The 24785-nt window shown below is 36.8% G+C and overlaps 1 protein-coding gene across 9 annotated transcripts in view; it reads left to right on the top strand.

The window, feature by feature from the left end:
* Nucleotides 1-24785, top strand: part of FAM13A (family with sequence similarity 13 member A) — a 368559-nt gene that overhangs the window by 279450 nt on the left and 64324 nt on the right. For 8 of the 9 annotated variants that reach the window (XM_073891947.1, XM_073891949.1, XM_073891948.1 and 5 more), the window contains 3 exons: nucleotides 4407-4448; nucleotides 20478-20519; nucleotides 23320-23499. In XM_073891947.1, the coding sequence (XP_073748048.1) occupies nucleotides 4407-4448; nucleotides 20478-20519; nucleotides 23320-23499 (264 nt within the window). The remainder of the gene's footprint in view (nucleotides 1-4406; nucleotides 4449-20477; nucleotides 20520-23319; nucleotides 23500-24785) is intronic. The other variant, XM_073891945.1, reaches the window with a different exon arrangement.

The raw sequence follows: 24785 nt of genomic DNA, 5'->3' as shown, positions 1-24785 counted from the left end.
AAAGCTTACTTAATACTTTTAATTGTATCCTTTTGCCCCCTAGCTTAGTCTCTCCCTTTTGTTCTTTGTTTTGTGTTAAGCCCCCATAGATGATTTTCCTAGTTTCTCCCATAATGAAACCTAATCCTTAGCATTTACCTGGGTTTTTTTTAGTACTCCTCAGTACTCAAGGAACACTTGCAAACTATTTCTTCTAGCTCAAATCACTTGAAAATTTAGTTTAAGTGTGTAGCTAAGTATGCAGATGATGTTTTTGTTGTTGTTTTGGTTTTGGTTTTGGTATCCAGCCACAATAACCAATTAGAACGCTGGACTCATTGGAACATTTATCAGAACAGTTCAAAAGGGAATTGAATGGAATGGTGATTTGATCCAGCTGTGGAAAGTCCCTTCTGAATACCACACTCTGAGGATTCTCCCAACAGTATTTGGTTTTTTCTCAGACATAGAAAGCGCCACACATTTTGTGATATCCGTTAGCTTGCCGTGTAGTTAAATTGATAGACATTGTATCCTGTGGCTTCAGGTTATAAATTAGTGCAGCTCATGAAAAAACTGTAAGTCTAGGTGTGATTCATTTCTGAGCGTTTATCAATATAGAGCCCAATAAATAAATTTGATTAAGACCCCACTAAAAACATAGTATCTGTTATTGCCCTTCTCACTTGTAGCTTCCTAGATTTGGACTGTTACTTGGGTCTATTTGATAAATGCTCTTCCCAGAGGCAGTTGTTTTGAGAGATTATATCACCACATGTCTGAGGACATTAAGCACCTGACTGCCGGACATACGTGAGGTGGCTGCCCAAATCTCTAAATGTATGTTCAAATTTAAAAAAGAGGGAAAAAAAGATAAAACTAATTGGCTGCCTAAGCTTGGCCATTATTCAGAGTTAACAAACAGGAAATTAAAACCTGGGGTTTATACTAGTAACCAAGGAGGAAATTGAATGAATTCCAAGTTATTAGAGTTTGTCATTGACTTAATTTCATGACACACACTCCCTTTTTCATTCACAGTATTTGTGCTTATTTTTAAAAATTAAAAATGAATCAGAATTTTCAATTTAAAATTTAGGCCAAAAATTATGACTCATTTAATATCATTGGATGTGCCATTAAATTAACATAAATCCAGGAACAGGCATCAATAACCTCTATAAATAGATGCTTGTGGGCCTGTAACAATAGTAAAATACCCATTTTGTGCAAATGTAGAAATGGTGACTTTTTTTCAAATGTCTTGTATTCTGATATGTAAATTTTGTAGAAAAGTTTATTTTCTCAGTTCTATTTGGAAGAATTGTCCTGCCCTTAGCCATTTTTTTCTTAAAATTGCCTTTAAAATTAGTGCATTAAATTGATTTTTAGAATTAACTGACTTAATTTGCATTGGTTCCATTTTGTTTCAAAATTTATACCCTTGTCAAGTTACAAAAACCCAAGGAAAGGGTACTGTCATGAAAAGGAAAAGAGAAATATGCTAATTAACTATCAAAATTGATTTCCTTCTCTTTTTTAATTATATTGTTCTTGAGTACTGTGCATGGATTGTTGCCCTGTTGACTACTGCTGATTGAACAAATCTAGTACTGAATCTGTTTCATTTAGTTTAAATTGCAGTACCTGCACTTTTTTTTTTTTTTTAGAACACGTAAAACTAGTCACACTTAAGGGACATATCCAAATTAAGAATTTCTGATTCTGTCTCTCACTGACAACTTTACCTTGTTTTCAGGCAGATACAGCCTGAAAAATTCTTGCTTATGATTAAAAACTTGTGTTTCTATCAGGAGACATTCTTAGACTGCCAGTACATTTTAATTAAACATTCACTTTCCACATGCTGCCAGTCATCATGCACTATGAATGGACTAAGGTTAGTGTAGAGTTGTTATAATCAGAAGCATGACGTGAGGGATATAAAATCCACGAGATCTTGCTGAGGGCTGCTGCCGTGCAGATTGGCCATTGCATCAGTTTTCTTCACCTGTTCATCCCACCATATTCTGATAGCTTAAGGCTGAAGGGAAGCCGGTAAAGGACAAAAATGGACTAACGTGTAATACGGTAACTCACACATCACTAGCTGTGTGACCTGCATCTGTTATGTGTCCCCTCTGAGCCCACTTACCTCAAGTTGAGGAGCAAGTACCAGAAAGGGTTTTGATGAGGATTTACATGAGTTAATTAATGTTGGAGCCCCCAGTAAGTAGCACCTGGCTAATGAGTAAATGTGTGAGGGAGAAAAGATGTAAAAGAAGAAAGGATTGATTTTGATTGCCTCTGTTTGCTACAAAGAAATTTAACACACGCACACAAAATAAACATTAGCCAAAATATATGAACAGCTGTGTTTAGAACTCTGCACCATCTAAATCTCCCAAAAGCACTTCTAACTTCTAAGGAAACCAACCATATTGCTAATTGAATCTTCACTAAAGTACCCTTGTTAATTTTCATTAAAATTTGTTACATGTTAGAGTTAAGGATCTGTTCTGGGCATAAAAGTTTTTAGTACTGTGCCCCTTTTATAACGCATGGAGGCAATGTTCCTATAATAATAAAATCGTTAGAGGTTTTTAGTTGCAGCCTTTTTGCATGGTGTTGGTCATAATTAGTACTTTTTTGACAGTGAATCCTTGATTAGGAAACCCAATTCCAGTATTTTTAATAATTTGTTTTGTTCAGGGTTTTCAATGAATTTTTTGAAACCACTATGTAAGCTCCTTGTACCAGTTCTGCTTAAAGTAGTCTCCTCCTGTAATAGCCCTGCTCCAGGTAGACGTTTCCCACGTGTCACCCCTAACTCTTCAGCTCTGCAACCTGACTCTCTAAGCTGTGCCCTCAGTCCAACCACATTAGAGTCGATAACAAAGCTGATCCATCATTTACCCATCACTTTAGGAAGAATTGGCACGACTGGTTACAAACATTAAAGTCTTTGGCAACATAAACATTAGAACAGCTAAACTATAATGGAATTGGAAACCAAAATCATGCAAGAATGAAAAATAGTATGTCATAGTTTATGTGCCATCTTCCAACTAAAATGTTAAGACCTTTTCAACTTGTAGGACAGGTGTGTTTGTGTGTATGGGTTATACAATGTAACTGTGTAGTAAGATTTTGCCAGGATAATATTACCAACTAAGCAAACTTTTCTCTTTTCATTAACGATCCTTTAGAAAATAAAAAATAGGGGCGCCTGGGTGGCTCAGTCGTTAAGCATCTGCCTTTGGCTCAGGTCATGATCCCAGCAGCCCGCATCGGGCTCCCTGCTCCGCGGGAGGCCTGCTTCTCCCTCTCCCACTCCCCCTGCTTGTGTTCCCTCTCTTGCTGTGTCTCTCTCTGTCAAATAAATAAAGTCTTTTAAAAATATATAAATAAATAAATAAATAATAAGCCAAGAGAGAGGGAAAGCTGAAGTTATCTGGTTGCTTCCCCAAAGGTGGTGGACACCCCCAGGTGGTGTACAAGATTAACCAGAGGTACAAGAAGAAAATATTAGAGCTTCTTTTTACTTTTAAAAAGTAAATAATAGTTTATATTTCTACTTTTATCCATTTAATGATGCATGTAATTAGTAGAGGTCGATACTTAGTCATATATTGAAGGGAGTGCTGTTTAAAAGCAAATTTTATGAATGTATAATCAAAAAAGTTCAAAGACCTCCAGCAGACACTAAGGGAAAGAGACTCAGTCTTTGCTTTGAAGTCATTTGTCAGAAGGAAAACACATGTTAAAGGAAAAAAAAATACTGTATATACCTTACATTTTTAAAAATACTTTTATATTAAGCTTCATATTGTTTTTGAAGAATGTAAACTATTGTGTTGGTTGAAGACTGTAAACTATTTCTATAATTTCATTTATGTCCTTACATGTTATCCATACTTGTTAATACTTAGAGTAACTACAGAGAGCAAAGAGCAAGAGTAGTGCTTACTGATAGGTCTCTCATTGCTAGGACATCATTCCTGAAGTGGTTCATACTTAACAGGGATATTTTGTTGGCTGTTTCTTACTTTCATCATCGTGGTAATGAGCTATAATTAACTTTATTGAGATAATTATGCAATCATTTTAAGGGTTTATGTATAATACATGGAACTTGGATGGGGCTTGTAGATATAAGGTAGTAAAAAGGTTCCTCTTGAAAGTGTGACGTGACTTACTTTTGCCTGAGGCTAATCTTGAAGAGAAACCTCTCTTGATGGTCTCCCACGAAGAAGTAAATAACCTTGGCTAGGTCCAAGGTAGAGTATGTTTTACTAACTTTACTCCATCGTGAGATTAGCTCTAATGTGTCAAAATAAAATTTCTGACAGGAAGAACAGAGTTTTAGTAAAATTGATATGTTAAAATATTAACAGAAATTAATACAAAATTTGTTTTCCTTTTAGTTCACAGGAAGATGAAAGACCTATGTCACCTTTCTATTTGAGGTATTTATTTGATTTTTGTTGTTCTATTACAGGGAATGGAAGAGGGGTAGGGTTTCTTTGAGTTTATTGGCCCATTTTAATTCTTTTCAATAGAATATTCTACACGATGGTCCAACTAAGCTTATTGGAACCCTTCATCATATTGTTCATGCTGTGTTTTTTTTTTCTCTTTGGTTTAAGAAATCTTAAATTTAATAGAGCTAAAAAGATTACAATAAGATATTTTGTTTTAAATTCAGAAATGTCAAGATAGCCATTTTAATTTCAGAAACTGCCTAATGATTACGCTGTTACCTACATCTTAAAAATTCTCTTCCATGCATATATGCAGGTGGGGGGGTGTGAGCACAAAGCTTCAGCTATGTTAGGTCATTTTCTGTATAGTAGTGGAGTGTGAAACTAAGTATTCAGCAAGTTCATGGGGTTTAGGGTTGTTTTCTAAAGCTTATGAAGCCAGAATAACAACTATTAAAACAGGTGAGTTTACAGAATTCAAAGTAGATGTTAACTCTTTCCTCAATTTTGAAATCTACTTTTTTAAAAGAAATGTCAGAATATGTGATACGTAGTTTATTTCTGAATCTGATTTGTTGTAATAGTCCCAGAGTTAGATTTAAGCTTTAATTCAACCAACAATAGTTCAGAAATGTGTCATAGGACTTTAGTCTTAGCCAAGTAACTGCTTTTCAGTACTGTTCCACCCTTCAGCAACTCAAAGCATATTGCATAATCACGTTGTGGCAAAAGAGAACATTTGAGGTTTTAGTCTGAGACAACATGGTGGTCCGTTTGATTCACTTTGGTTTCCTGCCAACCAAATCAGCATATTCTGGTTTGTAGGCTACCTCAACTATACAACTACTATAAACACATAAGGATGTTGTTGCTGAGTACATGGTGACTCTGGAATTCATTATGTAAATACACACAGTAATATCAAACAAATGATTATCCTATATTAACGGAAATTAAGTTTTACACGGTACAGAAGACTACAGCACCAGATCATGCCAACAAATGAGAACTGTCTTATTTTTATTCCTCTGAATAATATCAGTCTGTTTTACATAGTATTGAATTTTATTTTTTTAACAATTTTAAAAAGCTGATGGGAAAAATGGGTTTATAAGTCTTAAGACCTTAAGAGACACATAATTGTATTTTCTAATATGATTTTTTAAATTATTTAGACTAATATGTCTTGAAAAAGAAATTCTGTACTTGCAAAGTGAAAGTTAAAGAATGTAAAGAAAATGTATTTACCATAACTCTTGGTAGAAGCTACTTGACTTTTCAATGTTAAGTCATAAAAACTAAAATATTATGAGAGTAGGAAAAAAGAATGAAATGCATACTAGCCCACATGTATAGGAGAGGTAAAGTTGCAGAAAAAGGAAGTTACCAGCAGACACTGTTTTGGAAATTTTAACTAAATGGAGCTATTTTCATAAATGAAAAAATAATTATTATTTGTCCTGAAATTAAAATGTCAAATGTAGTTTCTTTTTCTGAATAACATTCTGTGATAGTCTTAGAAATTATGTAAGAACTAAGTTGGTACAAGTTAATTTAACTTTTTTTTTATTATCTACTTGACATGAAGTAGGGAGACTCTATTAGTAAAATATGAATCTGTTTTGAAGGAGCTCTTTTTGTTTTGTTTTCAAATTATTTGCATGGTGGCTTTGAGATTAACTCTTCTTGGGTTATTCTGACATACGGAATTTAAGTGGAAGAAAGAATGCATGATTATTAACTATGATTAAAGTTCTTCCAGATTTTTTTAATTTTTTTATTGTTATGTTAATCACCATACATCATTAGTTTTTGATGTAGTGTTCCATGATTCATTGTTTGTTCATAACACCCAGTGCTCCACGCAGAACGTGCCCTCCTCAATACCCATCACCAGGCTAACCCATCCCCCTACCCTTCTCCCCTCTAGAACCCTCAGTTTGTTTTTCAGAGTCCATCGTCTTTCATGGTTCGTCTCCCCCTCCGACTTACTCGCCTTCATTCTTCCCCTCCTGCTATCTTCTTTTTTTTTCTTAACATATATTGCATTATTTGTTTCAGAGGTACAGATCTGTGATTCAACAGTCTTACACAATTCACAGCGCTCACCATAGCACATACCCTCCCCAGTGTCCATCACCCAGCCACCCCATCCCTCCCACCTCCCACCACTCCAGCAACCCTCAGTTTGTTTCCTGAGATTAAGAATTCCTCATATCAAAGTTCTTCCAGATTTTTGAACTAGAAACATAACATGTCCACTGACAATTTAATTTATAAACTAGTGCACTTTTTTGCACTACCTCTAGTGAGAACAAATGAGTGCTTAAACGTTTTAAATATACTTTCATTTCTGTAGCCTCTTTGTCTTCCATTCCTTTCTCTCCTACTTTATTAAGATTTCTTTCCTACAATTCTCAGAAAGGGCAGTTACTGTAAGACTCATGAATTTCATAACAATTTGTCAACATGACAAAAAACTAAATTGGCCCTTTAAAATCTGAAATAATATTTACTGTGGCCTTGAAAAGTAAAAAGTGATTGGTAGCTGTAAAATGATATCTTTCCTGACTAGGAATATTGAATATTGAGTGCTATGTATTAGATTTTGGCAGTGTTGACTGGTCAAGGTTTTTTGGGGTTTTGGTTTTTGGCTTTTTTCCAGGGGGGAGACAGAGAGGGAAGATCCAAACAAGAGATGAGACACATTAGCTGAGCTGGGTACTCACCAGAAGTAGATCCAGCCACAGGCAGCCAGGCAGAGGGGATGGGGATGGGACAGCTGGTCAGTGGTGGGATATTCAGTTGATGGTTTATTCTGAAAGGTCCAGCATGAGGTAGAATGGCAAAACTCAGTGTCTGCAGGTCTGGGAGTGGGCAGTCTTCAGGAAGACCAGATCAAAACAGAAGATAAGAGCAAAGCAGGGCTCCAGTGTCAGAGGGAGGAGAAGAGATGATCCATAAAGTAATTCAGATACAGGACATCCGACAAGCATCCAGCTCTTGGAGTGGAGACAAGGTGCATTATTTATAATGAAGGTAGAGTCTGTATGTGCAGTGTAGAGATGGAGAGCATGCAGAGGACCTGCAGTGCACTAGTGGAGGTTCCAGACCCTTTCTGTGGCTAAGGGAAGGCAAGTGGGATGCAGGAACTGGGAGCCAGAGAGGCCATTTCAATTGTTACCTTGCTCTACTTTTCACCTTGTAGAATTCCAGTTTCTGTGATTATGATTCTCTGTTATAAACACTCACGGCTGAGCCACATGGTAGTCTACTGTACATTTCAATTGCCTTCAATTTTTTCTGTAGTAAGGTAGGACTGTTAATAAATAGACGTGCACTCATATATTCTCATTCTAGATTAAATATCTTCTGTGATAAGAACTCTGTTTTCTGTAATTTCAGCACTTCTCCACCCTAGCCTAACTCACCAGAACGATTCGTCCTTTTTTTTTTCCCCCAAAGGAAAGAAACATTAGCTACAAATCTGTACTTGCTGCGTCTCATGTGGCAGGATGACTTGCAGCTACAGTAGCTCAAACAGTAGGTGTCATTGTTCCCCAGATGCTCATTAGAGATTACCCACCCTGTTGAAGTGATTAAGGAAATGAAAGGGAAGAGCAAGTTTCGCGAAACCCTTAGCAAGATTGCTACAAAATAGACAAGAACCTGCAAACTTCAGGTGAAGAACATTCTTGGCAAAGATGTCCATATCCTGGGCTCTCGTGCTCTCCGCTGGACTCCCAGAAAAGCACCCCTACCTCAGTTGCTCAGATTAGCAGCTTGCTATATGCATTCCGTGCCACATCCAGCCTGTTACTGTCTGAATTCTTTTGCCTGTCATCCAGTCCGACCTGGCTAGGATCTGTTGCTAGTTCTACTTTTAGTTGGGTCTTCAGTATCTGCAAATTTGGATTTTGATTTCTGTTTATTTCCACTGGGACTGAGGCTCTTAATCCCTACTCTACATTCCTCTGCACCTCTATCGACGCCCATCTTATCTGTACTACCTTCACATTCCTTATGGCCGGGTTCAGATCCTGCCCTCATCCCATCCCATCCTGTCCCATCCCATCCAACTTCTACTCTTGAATTCCTTCTTCTTAAAAGATTCCGGGATTATACATATAGTTTGCATATATGGATGATGCATATATATAGCCTCTATACAAGGCCCATCTCTGCCTGTGCTTCATCAAAATCCTAAATGTGCTTCGGGAGCTACATCCCTGTAACCAGTCTTATTCACTAGGCTCTAAACAGCTCACCTGGCCTCTGAATGGTGGCTCCTTGCTCACCTAACACCTACCTCTTAGCAACTGGGCTAATCTTCCTCTGCTTTTTCTTTCTCATTTTGTGCTCCATTGAAACTCTGAAATTGACAGTCTGTCAATTTCAGCCCAAGTTTTAATACTCCAGGTACAAATTGAAGCTAAATTACTATTTTAGCAGATTTGGAATTGCTTAGGGTCAGTGTCAGTATGTGTTTTCTAATTTTCCTGTATCAGGAACATCAGATAGATTTATATCTAAATAAGCTTTTGGAATAGAAACTCATTCTTTAGTATTTTAATATTTTTATTCCTTGAAACCAGGAATCATTAATTTATGAAAGTCTTTTAACTGTAGATTTACATTGAAGAAAAATTTAGCTTTGGATAAATTGAGATTAAAACATTACCTGACATTAGATGGAATCTGAAAACTATATCATACGACTTCTATCCTGATATGTAGAAAAGTTCTTATAGATCATTTTTAGATAGCTCTTTGGGGATTACTTTTCCAAACAACTTGTGCTAGAATTTGTAGGTTTATGATTTTTTTCATACTTTATTAAATTTTTTAATAGTTTCTTTTATTAACTCTATTGTATGTTTTCTCAACTATCATTTTGAGGTAAAAATCTCTCATCAGATGGGATAGTTTTGAAAAGTGCAATATATCAGGCATTATATTTGTTGTAGACTAACAAGTGCAACAAACAAGCAGGCTATTTACTTGATTATCTACTTTTTTTCCCCCAGATAATAAAGTCAACTAGATATTTGGGTGTCTTTAGACACAAATAACTATATATTAAAATTATTTGTTTCCCTTGTCCTTTTTTACTAGAGCAGTATTTCTAAACTGAGGAAGCACATCATCTCTTTGGCCATTTGTACAACTTCTTTGGAGCTCTTTTTTGGGGGGTGGGAGGGTAAATATAAATAACAAAATATATCATTTTAACCATTTTTAATTATTTTTTAAATTGTGACAAAATACACATAGCATACAATTTTCTATCTTAACCATTTCTAAGTGCATTTCCACTAATGCATGAATCCAATTGCTCCATATTTTTGTTAACACTTGTTATGTTCTGTTTTTTGATAACACCATCATTATGATACATACTTTGTATACTTTAAAGATGCTGGGGTCTCACTGGCCAAGACCCTCAGCTTTGAGTGGTGTTGGGTATCCATATTTTCAATAAGTATCATGAGATAGTCTTTTCTACAATGAGTGCTGGGAAAACAGGATATTCACATGCAAAAGCATGGAGTTGGCCCCTCACCTAATATCATATTAAAAGACTCAACAGAAAGGAAAGGGAGAATGGTGGAAAATATTTGCAAATCATTTATCTGATAAGGGATTAATATCCAGAATATATAGAGAACTCCAAAAAATCAACAACAACAACAAATGATTTTTAAAATGGGAAAAGAACTTGAACAGACATTTCTCCAAAGAAGTTGTACAAATGGCCAATAAGCACATGAAAAGATGCTGAACATCAGTAATCATCAGGGAAATGCAAAATAAAACTATAATGAGATATCACCTCACACCCATTAGGATGGCTGCTTTGAAAAAAACAACAAGCGTTGGCAAAGCTGAAGAGAAATTGAAAACAGGGTCACAGGGTCCCAAAGAGATATTTGTACATCCATGTTCATAGCAGCATTATTTGTAATACTCAAAAGGTGGTTGCAACCCAAGTGTCCATCAGTGGATAAATGGATAAACAAAATGCAGTATATATATACAGTGGAGTCTGATTCAGCCTTAAAAAGAAGGGAACTTCTGATAGACATGACGTGGATGAACCTTGAGGACATTTATGCTAAGTGAAATAAGTTGGTCACAAAAAAAATCTGTATGATCCCCCTTATGTGAAGTACAATATAGTCAAATTCATAGAGACACAGAGCAGAATGGTGGTTGCTAGGGGCTGGGGGGATGGGGAGAATTGGGAGTTACTGTTTAATAGGTACAGGGTTTCAGTTTTATAAAATGAAAAGAGTTTTGGAGATGAATGGAATGAATTCACAAATATGCTCAATGCCACTGAACTAAGAAGTGGTTTAAATAGTATATTTTATGTGTGTTTTGCCACAATAAATTTGAGGGGAAAAAAGTGTCACATAAGAGATTTTCATGCATACCCCTAGCTGAAAATCACTAAACCAGACCACTAGTATAAGTATTTTATACTGAAGAATGGTTATAAACTTAGCTAATGTTCATCATATAATTCTCTAGGGATTCAATATTGAGTTCTTGATATCTGAGCTTGTCAGATTTTTTACAAAGGCGGGGGGGAAGAAAACTAAATTGGATTCCTTCCTCTGTCCACTGCACCGACCAGAAAAATGAGTGACATTCTCCCTACTGAACAGAAAGTTACTTTCTGAACTATTCAGAGCTGAGCCGCATATTCTTTTTCACCTCTCTGCCCCCATTAGCTTCTTTATGTCAACATCTATTCAAAGACTAGAACATTTAGTATGCAAAGCTATCCCCCTGGGATACTCAGTCACTTAAAGCATTTGAGATGATAAAAAAGGAAGGAAGATTACTGGACATAATGTGTGCTTTCAAGAGTACACTGTACAAAAACAAAGTACAAATTTGTTGTACTGATTCTCCAGCTTAGTCAGAAAATTGGACCAAATAGCAAGTGCACCTATTTATGCATCGTAGATTGTTCTAGGGCAGACTCATATATTGGCTCTTAAAATCTAAATTCATGAGCAGGCATCTGCCCACAGCCAAAGGATGATGAAATAAACAAGGAACAATCTACCCACCCAGGGTGTTGGTAATGACCCTGCCTGGATTGATGGATTCTCCTTAGGAACCACAGAACACAAAGAATTATTTGGGACCTATAAAGAGAAATTACAAACTAAGAGAAAGGATGACTTACCCTGAGGACTCAGTGTAAAAACAGATTTCAGAGAGTTTCTTTTTACATGATTCAGAAGAAAACTTGAAAAGTAGTATTACTAGGGCGCCTGGGTGGCTCAGTTGGTTAAGCGACTGCCTTCGGCTCAGGTCATGATCCTGGAGTCCCGGGATCGAGTCCCATGTTGGGCTCCCTGCTCGGCGGGGAGTCTGCTTCTCCCTCTGACCCTCTTCCCTCTCATGCTCTCTATCTCTCATTCTCTCTCTCAAATAAATAAATAAAATCTTTAAAAAAAAAAAAAGAAAGAAAGAAAAGTAGTATTACTAATCTTCTTCCAGAAAATGCTTAAGGACATAACTAACCCTCTCTGAAACGTAAGTAAGAACCCTGTAAGGGCAGAATAGGTTTATAATTACAAGTTTAGAGACATAGAAGAATAGCTGAAATAAGGAGGGAAAAGAGAACCTAGAAATGTATTAGCAATATGTGGTAAACAGTAAAGAGCAGAAATAATTAAAAATAAATCAAGTACATGATGAGAAGAAACTTGAGAAGCTCCTCCAAAACGAAGATCAAAGGGTAAGAAAAAACTGGTAGAAATAATGCTAGATATGAAGTCAAAGATTAGAGAGTCAACCTAAAAATTATGATTCTAAGGAAAAAAAAATACTAATATGAATAAGTAGAAATCAAAGTTTATGCCCAGCTAATTGAGAGGTGAATTTTAAAAGAAATTTTTTTAATTAAGTGGTAGAAACCGATTAGACTCATTGGTGGAGGGACAAAGAAAGTAATAAAATTTTGAATTTCTTATCTTGCATGGAAGGTAGGAGAATAGAAGCAGGAGTCAAGAGTTTTGAGTTTTTTTGTTTGTTTTGGGGGTTTTTGTTTTACTTTTAGAGATATATGGGTGTAAGAAGCAACCACTAGTAGAAAATTGTGTAAGATTTCTATAATGTAAATCTCCTCAGAAGATAAAAGCAAAGACAGAAATCATAGGAAAAGGAAGCTCCCAGATTAGAAAATATAAAGCAAAAACACAAAACTAGAATAAATACATCAACTATGACAGTAAATATAAATGGTCAAATTCTTTGATAAAAACTAAAATTACAAAACAAAACAAAACTTGAACTATATTTTGCTCCAAAGAGCCATACCTGAAACAAAATGGCACAGAAAGATTAATAATAAAAATTTAGAATTTACATCTGATAAATGTGAACAAAAGGAAAGCAGAGAGGGCAATATCAATACCAGGACAACTAGAGTTCAGTGCCAAATTTGTGTAACAGGACAAACCTGGACTTTATTTAGTATGGACTAAACACATAAAGGCTATAAATTAGCATGTGTAAAATAGCACAGCTTCAAATGATAGGAATTTTAACTCTTAAGTTAACAAAAATAAACACATTTGAAGCATAGAACTTATACATACAATTATATTTATTTAATAAAATTTACAAAATAAATAACCCTGAGAATTTTACATAATCAATGAGATTTAAAATAAATGAGCATTACGTACTAAACTTTGCACCCTATAAGTAGAGTGCAAAAATTCCTGCTACTTTCTAAGAAATTATTCAGCTGTATCTGGAAATTCTTGAAGAGTAGAAATTTTTGGGGTGCCTAGGTGGCTCAGTCGGTTAAGCATCTGCCTTTGGCTCGGGTTGTGATGCTGGGGTCCTGGGATCGAGCCCCACGTCGGGCTCCCTGTTCAGCAGGGAATCTGCTTGTCCCTCTCCCTCTACCCCTCATCACCCCCACCACTTGTGCTCTCTCTTTATCTCAAATGAATAAATAAAATCTTAAAAAAAAAAAAGAGTAGAAATTTTAACAGTCATGTATTCTGACCATGGTGTAATTGATACCAAAAAATTTCCAGTCAACCAATGAAAACTCTCCTAAAGAGAGGAGAAAATTCAAAGAGGAAATAAAAACTAGTGTAGACTATTGGTAAGAAAAAGGGGGAACATCCATATCAAAATTTGTGAATCTAAGCTCTTTTTAAGAGGTGACTTCACCTTCTTAAGAATGAAAATAAATGAGCCACACAATCAGAATAAGAAATGATATAAAAGAAGAAAAGCAACCTCTTAGAAATTTAGAAGGTTTTAATAATAATAAATGGAAAAAAGAGCAGAACTGATGTTTGAATCAGAAACTGGTTCTTTGGGAATAAAAATGAAATTATAAAATAGAAAAACCTCTGGTAAACTTAAGAAAAAAAAAGAACAAAACTAATAATCAGAATTGAAGTTTGTGGCCAAGGGATATAGTAGTTTTTAAAAGATTAAAGACTGCTGGCTCAATCGGTTGAGAGTCTGACTCTTGATTTCAGCTCAGGTCCTGATTTCAGGGTCATGAGATTGAACCCTGCATGGGGCTCCACACTCAACAGGGAGTCTGCCTGAGATTCTCTCTCCCTCCCCCTCTTTCCTCCTCCCTCGCTTGCTCCCTCTTTCTCTCTCTCTCTCTCAAATAAATAAATAAATCTAAAAAAATAAATAAAAGATTAAAGACTGCTTGTTTGCAATTTCATACTAATAAACATGAAAATCTAGAAATAAAAATTTTCCTGGAATGTATAAATTTTGAAAAGAAGAAAATTCCATTTGAATCCAAAAAAGTACTTTGAGTAATCTGTTCTAAGAAAATAACTAGATATATAGCCAAAGGTTTATATGAATAGCAGCATTATTTGAGAATAAGGATTATGTCCTTATTAAGGACACACACTGAAGCCATCTGGCTTACACAGCCAGAGCTGTGTAAACTTGAATGAGATATTAGACCTCTTTGAAGCTCAATTTCCTCATCTATAAATGAGTATACATAGTGAACTATTCATTTCATTCAGAATTTTGCTTTACAAAGACCTTAGTCTAAAAACTAAAACTCTGAATTTCTTTTTATGCAAAAACATGCTAAATATGTAAAACTGAAAACTCCAGTAATTGGGGCCTGAACAAAAAGCTATACAAAAGGTGAGTATTTTGATATTTTGATGGGCTCTATTTAATTTGTTAGGAAATATTTAATCGGGGCGCCTGGGTGGCTCAGTCGTTAAGTGTCTGCCTTCAGCTCAGGTCATGATCCCGGGGTCCTGGGATTGAGCCCCGCTTCGGGCTCCCTGCTCGGCAGGAAGCCTGCTTCTCCCTCTCCCCATTCCCCTGCTTGTGTTCCCTCTCTCGCTGTGTCTTTCTCTGTCAAATAAATAAATAAAATCTTTAAAAAAAAGAAAATATTTAATAGATCATCAAAATGTAGGAATGAAGAATAGTTTTTTTCTTCAAAATAGTCCTAATACTTAAAGGAATATGAAGTGTGATGTTTGATAAAGTATGAGAATAAATATTTTCCTCCTAACTAATATCCATGAAGTATGTTTTCAATTTATGTTCTAGTATTATATGCATAGTATTTGATTTAAAACCAAAATGTGAGGTTTTTTAGATCCAAACTGTCTATAACACCACCACAAAAGGGTAATACAATTTTTGTCAACGTTTGAATACCTATAAATGCATCATTAAATTTCTGTATATCATAATCATAGCTAAAAGTTAAAACAAAGTGAATATTGAAGATCAAGTGTATTTTTTTTTTTCTGGGATCATGACCTGAGCTGAAGGCAGGCGCTTAATGACTGAGCCACCCAGGTACCCCAAGTGTATTTCTTTTAATGTATGACATTGTCCACGGAAGACATGGTTTTAATGAAAAAGTTTTAATTAGAAATCTGTTACACAACTGTAAGAAATAACGTTAGATTCATCTTATAGTGTTGATGCTGCATATCATCTTTTAGTATTTTAAAATAATACTAAAAATATTGTATTCTGTTAAATAGACAAATTAGGAGCTTCATGCTATTTTGATGATTAGTTACATGATCTTCATCCTTAGGCTGAATTAAACGTCACATAATTGTTTTTTAAATCCTTACTCATTAAAAAGAAAAAACTGACTAAATGTAAATATTCTAGAGGGGGGGGAAAAGGATAATTCTGTTCGACCTAACAGTTCCTATTGAAACAATAATAGTTTACCAAATAATATTTGTATACCACGGAAGAGAACATACTGAAGTAAGAGAACGTATAAAAAAAGAGAACACATGCTTTTTCAAGATGTCGGATTTTAGTAGATTTGAAACTTCTTTCTTTTTATATGTAGATTTCTTTATTTCAAATCAAGAGATCTAATTAAAGAATCACTTGTCAACAGGCATTCTGTGCATCTTACCACATGCAAATTTATAGACTAATATTGTTGAGCATATTCAGCTTCCAGAAATGTAGTTTGAGTTTTGTTAATGGAGATACAGACTAAATATATTCAGGTGTGTCATAGAATATATTGCAGAGTAGGCTTAGAATCTGTTTTAAAAGACTATACCAATAGCAAATGTGGTTGCATCATCACTCACAGTAGGCTTGGGTAATGAAATTGACCATAGTTCTGGAGTCTGCATAAGAAGCTTATTTTTTTCAGCTTTGAATACTAGCTTTATCAACATTAGGAGATGATCCCTTCCATATTCAAGTGTTTATATTGCGTAAGTAAGAAACTTTGTTAGCAAACCAGTCAAGGGCTCTGAAAAAAATTCATTTTTCTTCGCTTTCTGCAAAGGATAAAAAACAAGTTCCATGTAGACGAAGGAAGTCTGTATCTCTCACTTTAGCTTATTTGCTTGTTGCCCTTTTGTCATTTTCTTAGAATTACCTTCATGAGTGAATTATAGCTATGGAAATAGCCCTTATGTCTGTCATTAAATATTCTTAGAAATCTTGTTATTGGTGAGTTATTGATAGCACATCCCACAGGAACTATACAGGTGGCTGGATACCTGACCAAAGCCATATTGGTATTTAATAAACCATAACTATGACTAAAACTGTCATAATATATTATGCAATTATAACCTTTTGTAATGATTTAAACTTTAGAGCAGTAAACTTTTAGAGCTAAAAGAAAACCACGGGGATCACTAGCCAGGCCTTTCATTTTTGGTATAAAGAAACCTATCCAAAGCAGCCAGGCTAACCAGCAATCTATGATTTCAGCTAATTAACTGCGGAGCCAAGACCAGAACTTCTCTTTTCTGAATCCCAATGGAACATGTTCTCTTCTCAGAATACTTTCCTTAGATGGGCGCCTGGGTGGCTCAGTTGTTTAAGCGACTGCCTTCGGCTCAGGTCATGATCCTGGAGTCCCGGGATCGAGTCCCGCATCGGGCTCCCTGCTCAGCGGGGAGTCTGCTTCTCCCTCTGACCCTCTTCCTTCTTTCCTCTCGTGCTTTCTATCTCTCATTCTCTCTCTCTCTCAAATAAATAAATAAAATCTTTAAAAAAAAAAAAAGAATACTTTCCTTAGAGAAATTCTGCTTAAAAAACATGAAAATATGGACATGTTAAGTATACCAAAAATTCTAAAGGCCTATTAGAAAAACATAAAAGTATAAATTATCATAAATTTGACCTAAGATCAATATATTAGCAAAATTGAATATGATTTAATTCCTTGCTTTTGTCATTGATCTATTCATTTATTTTGCATTCGAAAATGGCTCAGTTAAGCTTCTGCCTTTAGCTCAGGTCATGATCCCAGGGTCCTGGGATTGAGCCCCATGTCCCTGCTCAGCAGGGAGTCTGCTTCTCCCCTTCCTTCTGCCCCTCCTCCCCGCTTGTGCTCTCTTCCTCAAATAAATAGATAAAATCTTTAAAAAAAAAAAAAGACTGATTTAGATGGCTTAGGCCATTTTTCTTTAAGCTATGAGGGAAATTTTGATGTGTTGCCTCTTATTCACTTATGCTAGCATAAGTTTTCCAGTGCATACCCTCATTATGTAGATTAGAATGTTTAAAAATAGCTATTGTGATATCTAAGTAATTGAAGTCTTGAAGAATCTTAGTTGCAGGGAATTACAGCTTTGCTAATCAGTGTCTTCCACAAATCAACAGCATCAGAATCACTGTAGAATTTGTTAGAAAGGCAGAATCTCAGCTTCCCCTTTCTGAGACCTAGACCTACTGAATTGGAGTCTGTGTGCGAACAAGATCCTGGATAATTCAGATGCGCCTTAGGATTTGAGAAGCACCAATGTAGAGTTAGTAATCTCAGAACCTGTTTCTACTTGATGTCATTTTCTTGTCTCTTTCTTCCTCGCCTTTCTTTTTGTGTCCTGCCGCCCAGTCCCCCCAAAAGGAACATAAAAATATCAGTGTGTGCTTTAATAAGCAAAAAGAAGTTCAGGTCAAAAGTGTGTAGAATGGAGGCGCCTGGGTGGCTCAGTTGGTTAAGCGTCTGCCTTCAGCTCAGGTCATGATCCCAGGGTCCTGGGATCGAGCCCCCCATCGGGCACCCTGCTCCACGGGAAGCCTGCTTCTCCCTCTCCCACTCCCCCTGCTTGTGTTACCTCTCTCACTGTCTCTTTCTCTTTCTCTGTCAATTAAATAAATAAATAAAATCTTTTTTTAAAATAAGTGTGTAGAAGGGAGAAAGGATGTACATCTACTCATCTGAGACAGCATGGAGGACTGATTATACTTCTATGCCTTTGGAATATTTTTAGCATCTAGCAGATCAATATTTCCCCCCTCTTCTGTGTCCCCCCAGAGCCATCATTCACATTGGGCTGTGCTCCCCAAACTGAGGCTTTGTAACTACACTGAGAAGTGAAATATAGGAGTTAATTCCACAGTGTTGACTTCACAGAGGGTGAGCCACAAAGCATCAAAAGCAGGGACTGCCTGTTCCATTTAAGGACAGAGAACAGCAAAGGATATATTATTGGTTATGTAATCTGGGAACCACTGTGAATAACAAGCATTGTGAGGCAGATGAGAAAAATGGTTGTGATTAAAAGCAAAGTAAAACACCAAATCCAAGCCTCCATCTACAAAGATGATTCTAGTGAGATTTTCTTCTAGTGAGTGATGGATTGAATGTCTAGTGTAGTGATTAAGAGCTTAGACTCTGAGCTAAAACTTTCTTGGTTCAAATTCCAGCTCATCTACTTCTTGGCTCTGTCACTGTGGGCAAGTTACTTAACCTCTAACCTCTTCAACTGAAAATTGAGAAAACAATAGTACCTACCTCATGGGTTATTGTAAATAGCAAACAAGAAAATATATGTACAAAATACTTGACACGGTGTCTGAAACATAGTAAGTACTCAGTAAGCGTTAGGGTGTATTTATTTGTTCATTTGCTTATTTACTCATTTATTAAGGTTTTTCTCATCAGTTTCCCTTGTGAACAATAGCATTATTTTATGTGTCTCTTCTGGGATTTGGCTGTGGTTTGTGGCCATGACAGACAGCAACAACTCATTTTAAGGAAACTCTCTGGGCTGAAGAGTGAGTGTCTGTTGATCACCTCTGGGATAATGAGTGCTAGGCTGGGTCTGATGGTGGTTATGATAGTGGCAGAGAGTATAATGAAAGAAAAAGAGAGATATCATACAATCCCTTGAGGTACTTAGATTCTGAGTGGAAAGAGATGAAATACCCACGTACATGGGAGAAAAACCCAACAGATGATTTAACAAAAAAGTTTCTATGTTCAAAATTGCATGGTCTATCCAAGGATGTTTGGGGTGATTGAAAGGCAGCCATCAGCCTTGGTCATTAACACCTGTCATTTCCTTCAGGTATTTTGTACAAAGGAGGAGAAAAGGGAACTATTGTATCTATTAGGTAAAACTATAGTGTGACAAACATAGACGTTTAAACAGACTTTTGAATCTTGATTTAGAAGCTGACTAACCATGGGTGGGTAGACTGTGAGAAACTGCTAAAATTGCTGCCGGCCTCGACCTCATTGTGATTATATGAACACAGGGGGCAGGCAAGAGGGGTGAAGTTCCAGAGGGTGCTTATCAGATAGTGTCCTATAAGTTCACCATTCCACTTTAGGTTGACTACTTTGTAATGCTTTCAAAGGAATTCAGGCTTTGGAGGAAATAGAAAAGTAGAGGAACTTTGTAAGTGCTCAATAAAGGGGCCATAAATTAGGTGTTGAGATGAAACATAGAGCTTGAAGGATTCTCCATCTTGAGGAACTCAGGAAGAAAGGTGTCTTAGAAATAGTTGTGTGGGGACGCCTGAGTGGCTCGGTCAGTTAAGTGTCTGCCTTCAGCTCAGGTCATGATCTCAGGGTCCTGGGATCAAGCCCCATGTAGGGCTCCCTGCTCAGTGGGGAACCTGCTTCTTCCACCCTTCCCCCCGCTTACGCTCTCTCTCTGAAATAAGTAAAATCTTTTTTAAAAATATATCTTAAAAAAGAAAGAGTTGTGTAGAAACCAGTGTTGTTCCTTGCTCTCTGTCCCCTGTGGTTCCTGCTGCTGTCTGCCTGTTCTGAGCAGTTTTAGAAAGTCGCTTCTGTCTGCAGGTCTGGAGGGAGTGGACGAGGAGGGAAGAGATTTGGGCTGGAGAGAGCAGGGAATGGTAGAGGTGGTAGCAGGAAGGCAGGCAGTGGCATTGTACTAATATTTTGGGTAAATAAAAAGACACTGAAGGAGAGTGAGGGCCAGGATAGTAGGGGGAGAGGTAGAGATGGTTTTTAAAGGTCACTTTGAAACGGTCTATCATGGACATCTTTAAAATGGGGGGGGGGACACTATTCAGGAGTAAACACCCAGGGGCATCCTGTAATTCCAGAAACAAGTGAAAATCAGCATCTGTCAGGGGATGGGTTAAACATTGTGCAGGGGTCACTCAGAGTCTAGCTAATACTTTCAGTCTGGAATCCCCTTCAGGTGTTTGGTTCACAGTCTCTGACGCTCTGTCTAATCTGACTTTCTTTGTGCTTCTTTTCCACAGCACGCATGTATCCCAAGTCAGCAATGTTTCGACAACTGGAGAGTAAGTTATTTGGGTTCCCTTTCCCATTTATCGAACAGAAAAAAAGCTACTCTAATGGTGTGTAGTATTGGAAGATTAATACAGTAAGCAACTTATGATGATTTTTAAAACCACTGAGGGAAGAGGACTAAATAAGAAGTGTTCCTGTTTGAGCTTCTGTGTGGGCGTGTGACTAGAGACAGCTCAACCATTTGAACATGCGAGATTTTTGTTTCAGTCAAAATAATGTCAGAGTCTATTAGTGTTTGCAAAATACGTGTTTGAGGAGGTACCTTAGAGTGGAAGACGCTATTAAAGGTTAAAGTAGTGACAGTGTCTTTACTTCTTCCTTCCTTATTTTTAATCAGCCTACATGTATTGAGTACCTGCGATATGCCAAGCATAGTGTTAGGTGTGTAATGTCAACTAAGCCTCGGGCTCTGCCTTCAGGGACTTTACAGTCTAAGAGGGACATAGAATCAAAAGCAAATTAGTGATGGCAACAAGTCCTCTATCCATAGGGCAGGACAGTGCTCTACTGATGATGCCCATCATGTATCTCTTTCCTCCTAAGGCTACCAACTGGACTAAAATCCAAGCTCCAGTTACCTACCCTGGCCTCCCTCTCTGACCACATTGCTCATCATGCTTCAAGCACGTGACATTCTGTTTCTGGAATAGGCCAAGCTTATATTTGCCCCAGAGCCCTTACACTGGCTGTTTTTCAGCCTGGCCATTCATTTTCTTATCATTCACTTTTTTGTTCACATGTCCTCTTCCTCTGAGAAGCCATCCCCGACTCTCTGCAGTCCTTCTCCTATCCTGTACAGCATTTTGGAGAGAATTTATCACTTTCTGAAATTTCAGGATTTGTTTATTAGCTCTCTTGCCTCATAGGAATGTAAGTTCCATAAACATGGGGATCTTATTTGTCATATTCATGGCTCTATCCCTAACACCTAGAAAAGTGCCTTGTGTATATTAGGCACTAAATAAATATTTGTGAATAGTTTCTTGCTTAAAGATTTTCCTTCACACACACCTCTCTTCCTTCCTTGCTAAGGTGTAAATGGGCCTTTTTAGCGCATCTTCCATCAACAGGGATCAGGAGGAAGAGGAGGAAAGATGTGATAAGGAGGAAGAGAGAATAATTTAAAGAAGCACTGAGTAGGATGAATTTGGATCCAATAGGATGAATTGGGATTTTTTTTTCCTTCTTTGTTAGGTGTGGAAGCAATGAGAGGGCAGGACTGACCTCTCTTAGCTTTGTGAATTTTAAAGAGATTCCAGAATTGTACCAAGACTGATATGTTCTTTCTTGTGTATTTCTGATAACCTTTACTTCTTATAGGTCTTGTATAGTTTGGAAAAGGTGTGGAGTTAGTTTGTATGTATACGTTAATTCGCTCACATTCCTAGAGACCACAGTTAGGTAATCTTGAATCATTGGGATGTGGAGTTCTAAATATAAAAACTCTTTGTTTTAAAGATTCATTTATTCATTCATTCATGCATTCATTTATTTGTTGGGGTGAGAGGGGGAGAGGGAGAGAAAGTCTTAAGCAGACCCTGAGCTGAGCACAGAGCCCAACTCGGGGCTCGATCTCACGACCCTGAGATCACAAAGAGAGCCAAAACCAAGAGTTGGACACTCAACCAATCATACCACCCAGGTACCCCTAAACATAGAAGTTCTAATCCCAAGTTAGACTACACTTGTTCATTGTCTTCAAATAGTTTTAATGAGATTACCATGTGTCTATTATAAAACGACATTTGGAAAATCAAACTTCTTAAATTTTTCAAAACCCATCTTATTTAAGTGAATGTATTTCTTAATCTGAACATTTTAAAAATAAATATGTGGTTCTTTTTAAATTTTTAATAGCTTTATTGAAATATAATTAATATACAAAGAACTACACATACTTAATGTCTACAGTTTGATGAGTTTGGATGTGATTCTTTTTTCAAGTGCAGGAAAACATGGTTTGAGGAGTATATGTTTAGAATTTTCCATGCCAGCTTATTCAGAATTAAATAATGTGGTGATAAAAGAAGGCTTAGACACATTAAAAGATTATATAGCTTTAATAAGGATACCTTCTCTATCTCACCATGCACTCTTCAGCCCCTTTGCTTCTAGTATTTCCTCATGTTAAATGAAGTAAATCTATCCTGCCATCTTCAGTAACACATATTGGGATGTTTGCATGATAACAGCTTCAATTATATACATCACAATTTAATTGCATAGAGGTTCAGAAAGATTTTGCTGTTCTAAATAGTGATTGTTCTGGTGAGGTGTTCCTTTTTAATAGCATTATTCCCTGTATAATTTTATCTTAAAGAGATTCTACATAGATAATAGGTATCATAAAATCATTTGTGCCCGTTTGCTTTGTAAACCATACTGTCTGCCTCTGCAGAGCTGGTATGAAATCCGAAGGAACTCACCTTTATAAGAATAGGTCTATTATTATTCTATGAGGAAAAAATATTTCCTCATTCTGCTTTATATTAAATGACCCTTACTTCCTGAATGCCTCTGATAATTGTTGCCAGGCTTGCTGTGAGCATTTCAGTCATCCTGGACCTACAAAGATGAAAAACCCAGTGATCAAAGTGGTAGGTTTCGTTTTATTTTTAACACACGATGCAGATATTTTGAGATGTCTCATATGCGGTCTTTGCTCATGAAGCTGTGGTAGATCTACCATTGAACAAATGCTGATATTTCCCAAATTATGGATATAAATTTTTAAAGGCAATCACTGATAAATTTGATTGCCTGATGGACTCTGTGTTCTGCTTTTATTAGACTCTTAGAAAGAACCATCCGGTCGGCAGTAGAACAGCACCTTTTTGATGTAAATGGCTCTGGAGGCCAAAGTTCAGAGGACTCGGAATCTGGAACATCATCAGCATCTTCGGCCACGTCTGCCAGACAGCGCCGCCGTCAGTCCAAAGAGCAGGATGAAGTTCGACATGGCAGAGATGTGTGAGTTGGCATTAGAGCATCTTATTTGCATTTTCTCCTCTCCTTTTAAAAATATACACCTGAATTAGTCACTATGTTATAACCATTCCCATTTCAGTATTCAGGTTAAAACTTCAAAAATTCTTTTTTGACTATTCTAAACTTAACATTTGGAAATTTGTAGGTGACTAAATGAACATTTCAGTTTTGTCTGGATGTTTTGTGTTGTCTAGATGTATGTTTGTAGGAAGCCACCTCTGATTTAATACACTTTAGGGCTTCCTCATGAATATCTTCTTTAGAGGGATGCTAGACCACTGGAGGAGAAAATTGCCATATGCCTGTCCAGGGGTGGGTTTTTTTTTTTTTTTTTAAGATTTATTTATTTATTTGAGAGAGGGAGAGTGTGTGCGTGTGTGTTTTGCGGGTGGGGTGGGAGTGGGGAGTAGAGAGAAGTAGAATCCCAAGCAGAGTCCATGCTGAGCAGAGATCCTGACCTAAGCGGAAACCAAGAGTCAGGCGCCCAACCGGCTATACCACCCAGGCACCGCAGGGGTGGTTTTTTTCTTATTAGACAACATTCATTTGGTTGTTAGACTAACTTATAAAATCAACAGATTTCCCTACTGTATTGGCCTGATGCAATACTAGAATATCACCGTAATACTTTAACAGTTGACTACATTTTAGTATCAGAAAGGTTGAGCTTAGTCATCATCAAGACAGTATGGTACTGGCACAAAAACAGACACATAGATCAATGGAACAGAATCGAGAGCCCAGAAATGGACCCTCAACTCTATGGTCAACTAATCTTCGACAAAGCAGGAAAGAATGTCCAATGGCAAAAAGACAGTCTCTTCAACAAATGGTGTTGGGAAAATTGGACAGCCACATGCAGAAGAATGAAACTGGACCATTTCCTTACACCAAACACAAAAATAGACTCCAAATGGTCGAAAGACCTAAACGTGAAACAGGAGTCCATCAAAATCCTAAAGGAGAACACAGGCAGCAACCTCTTTGACCTCAGCCGCAGCAACATCTTCCTAGAAACATCGCCAAAGGCAAGGGAAGCCAGGGCAAAAATGAACTATTGGGATTTCATCAAGATAAAAAGCTTTTGCACAGCAAAAGAAACAGTCCACAAAACCAAAAGACAACCGACAGAATGGGAGAAAATATTTGCAAATGACATATCAGATAAAGGGCTAGTATCCAAAATCTATAAAGAAACTATAAATCTATAAAGAACTATAAATCTATAAAGAACTTATCAAACTCAACACCCAAAGAACAAATGATCC

The sequence above is a fragment of the Callorhinus ursinus genome, unplaced genomic scaffold, assembly GCF_003265705.2.
Source record: "Callorhinus ursinus isolate GAN/ISIS: 27379988/994484 unplaced genomic scaffold, GSC_fseal_2.0 scaffold4, whole genome shotgun sequence".
Classification (NCBI taxonomy): Eukaryota; Metazoa; Chordata; class Mammalia; order Carnivora; family Otariidae; genus Callorhinus; species Callorhinus ursinus.
The sequence above is the reverse complement of the archived record's forward strand: the minus strand, read 5'-3'. Positions and strand labels throughout refer to the sequence as shown.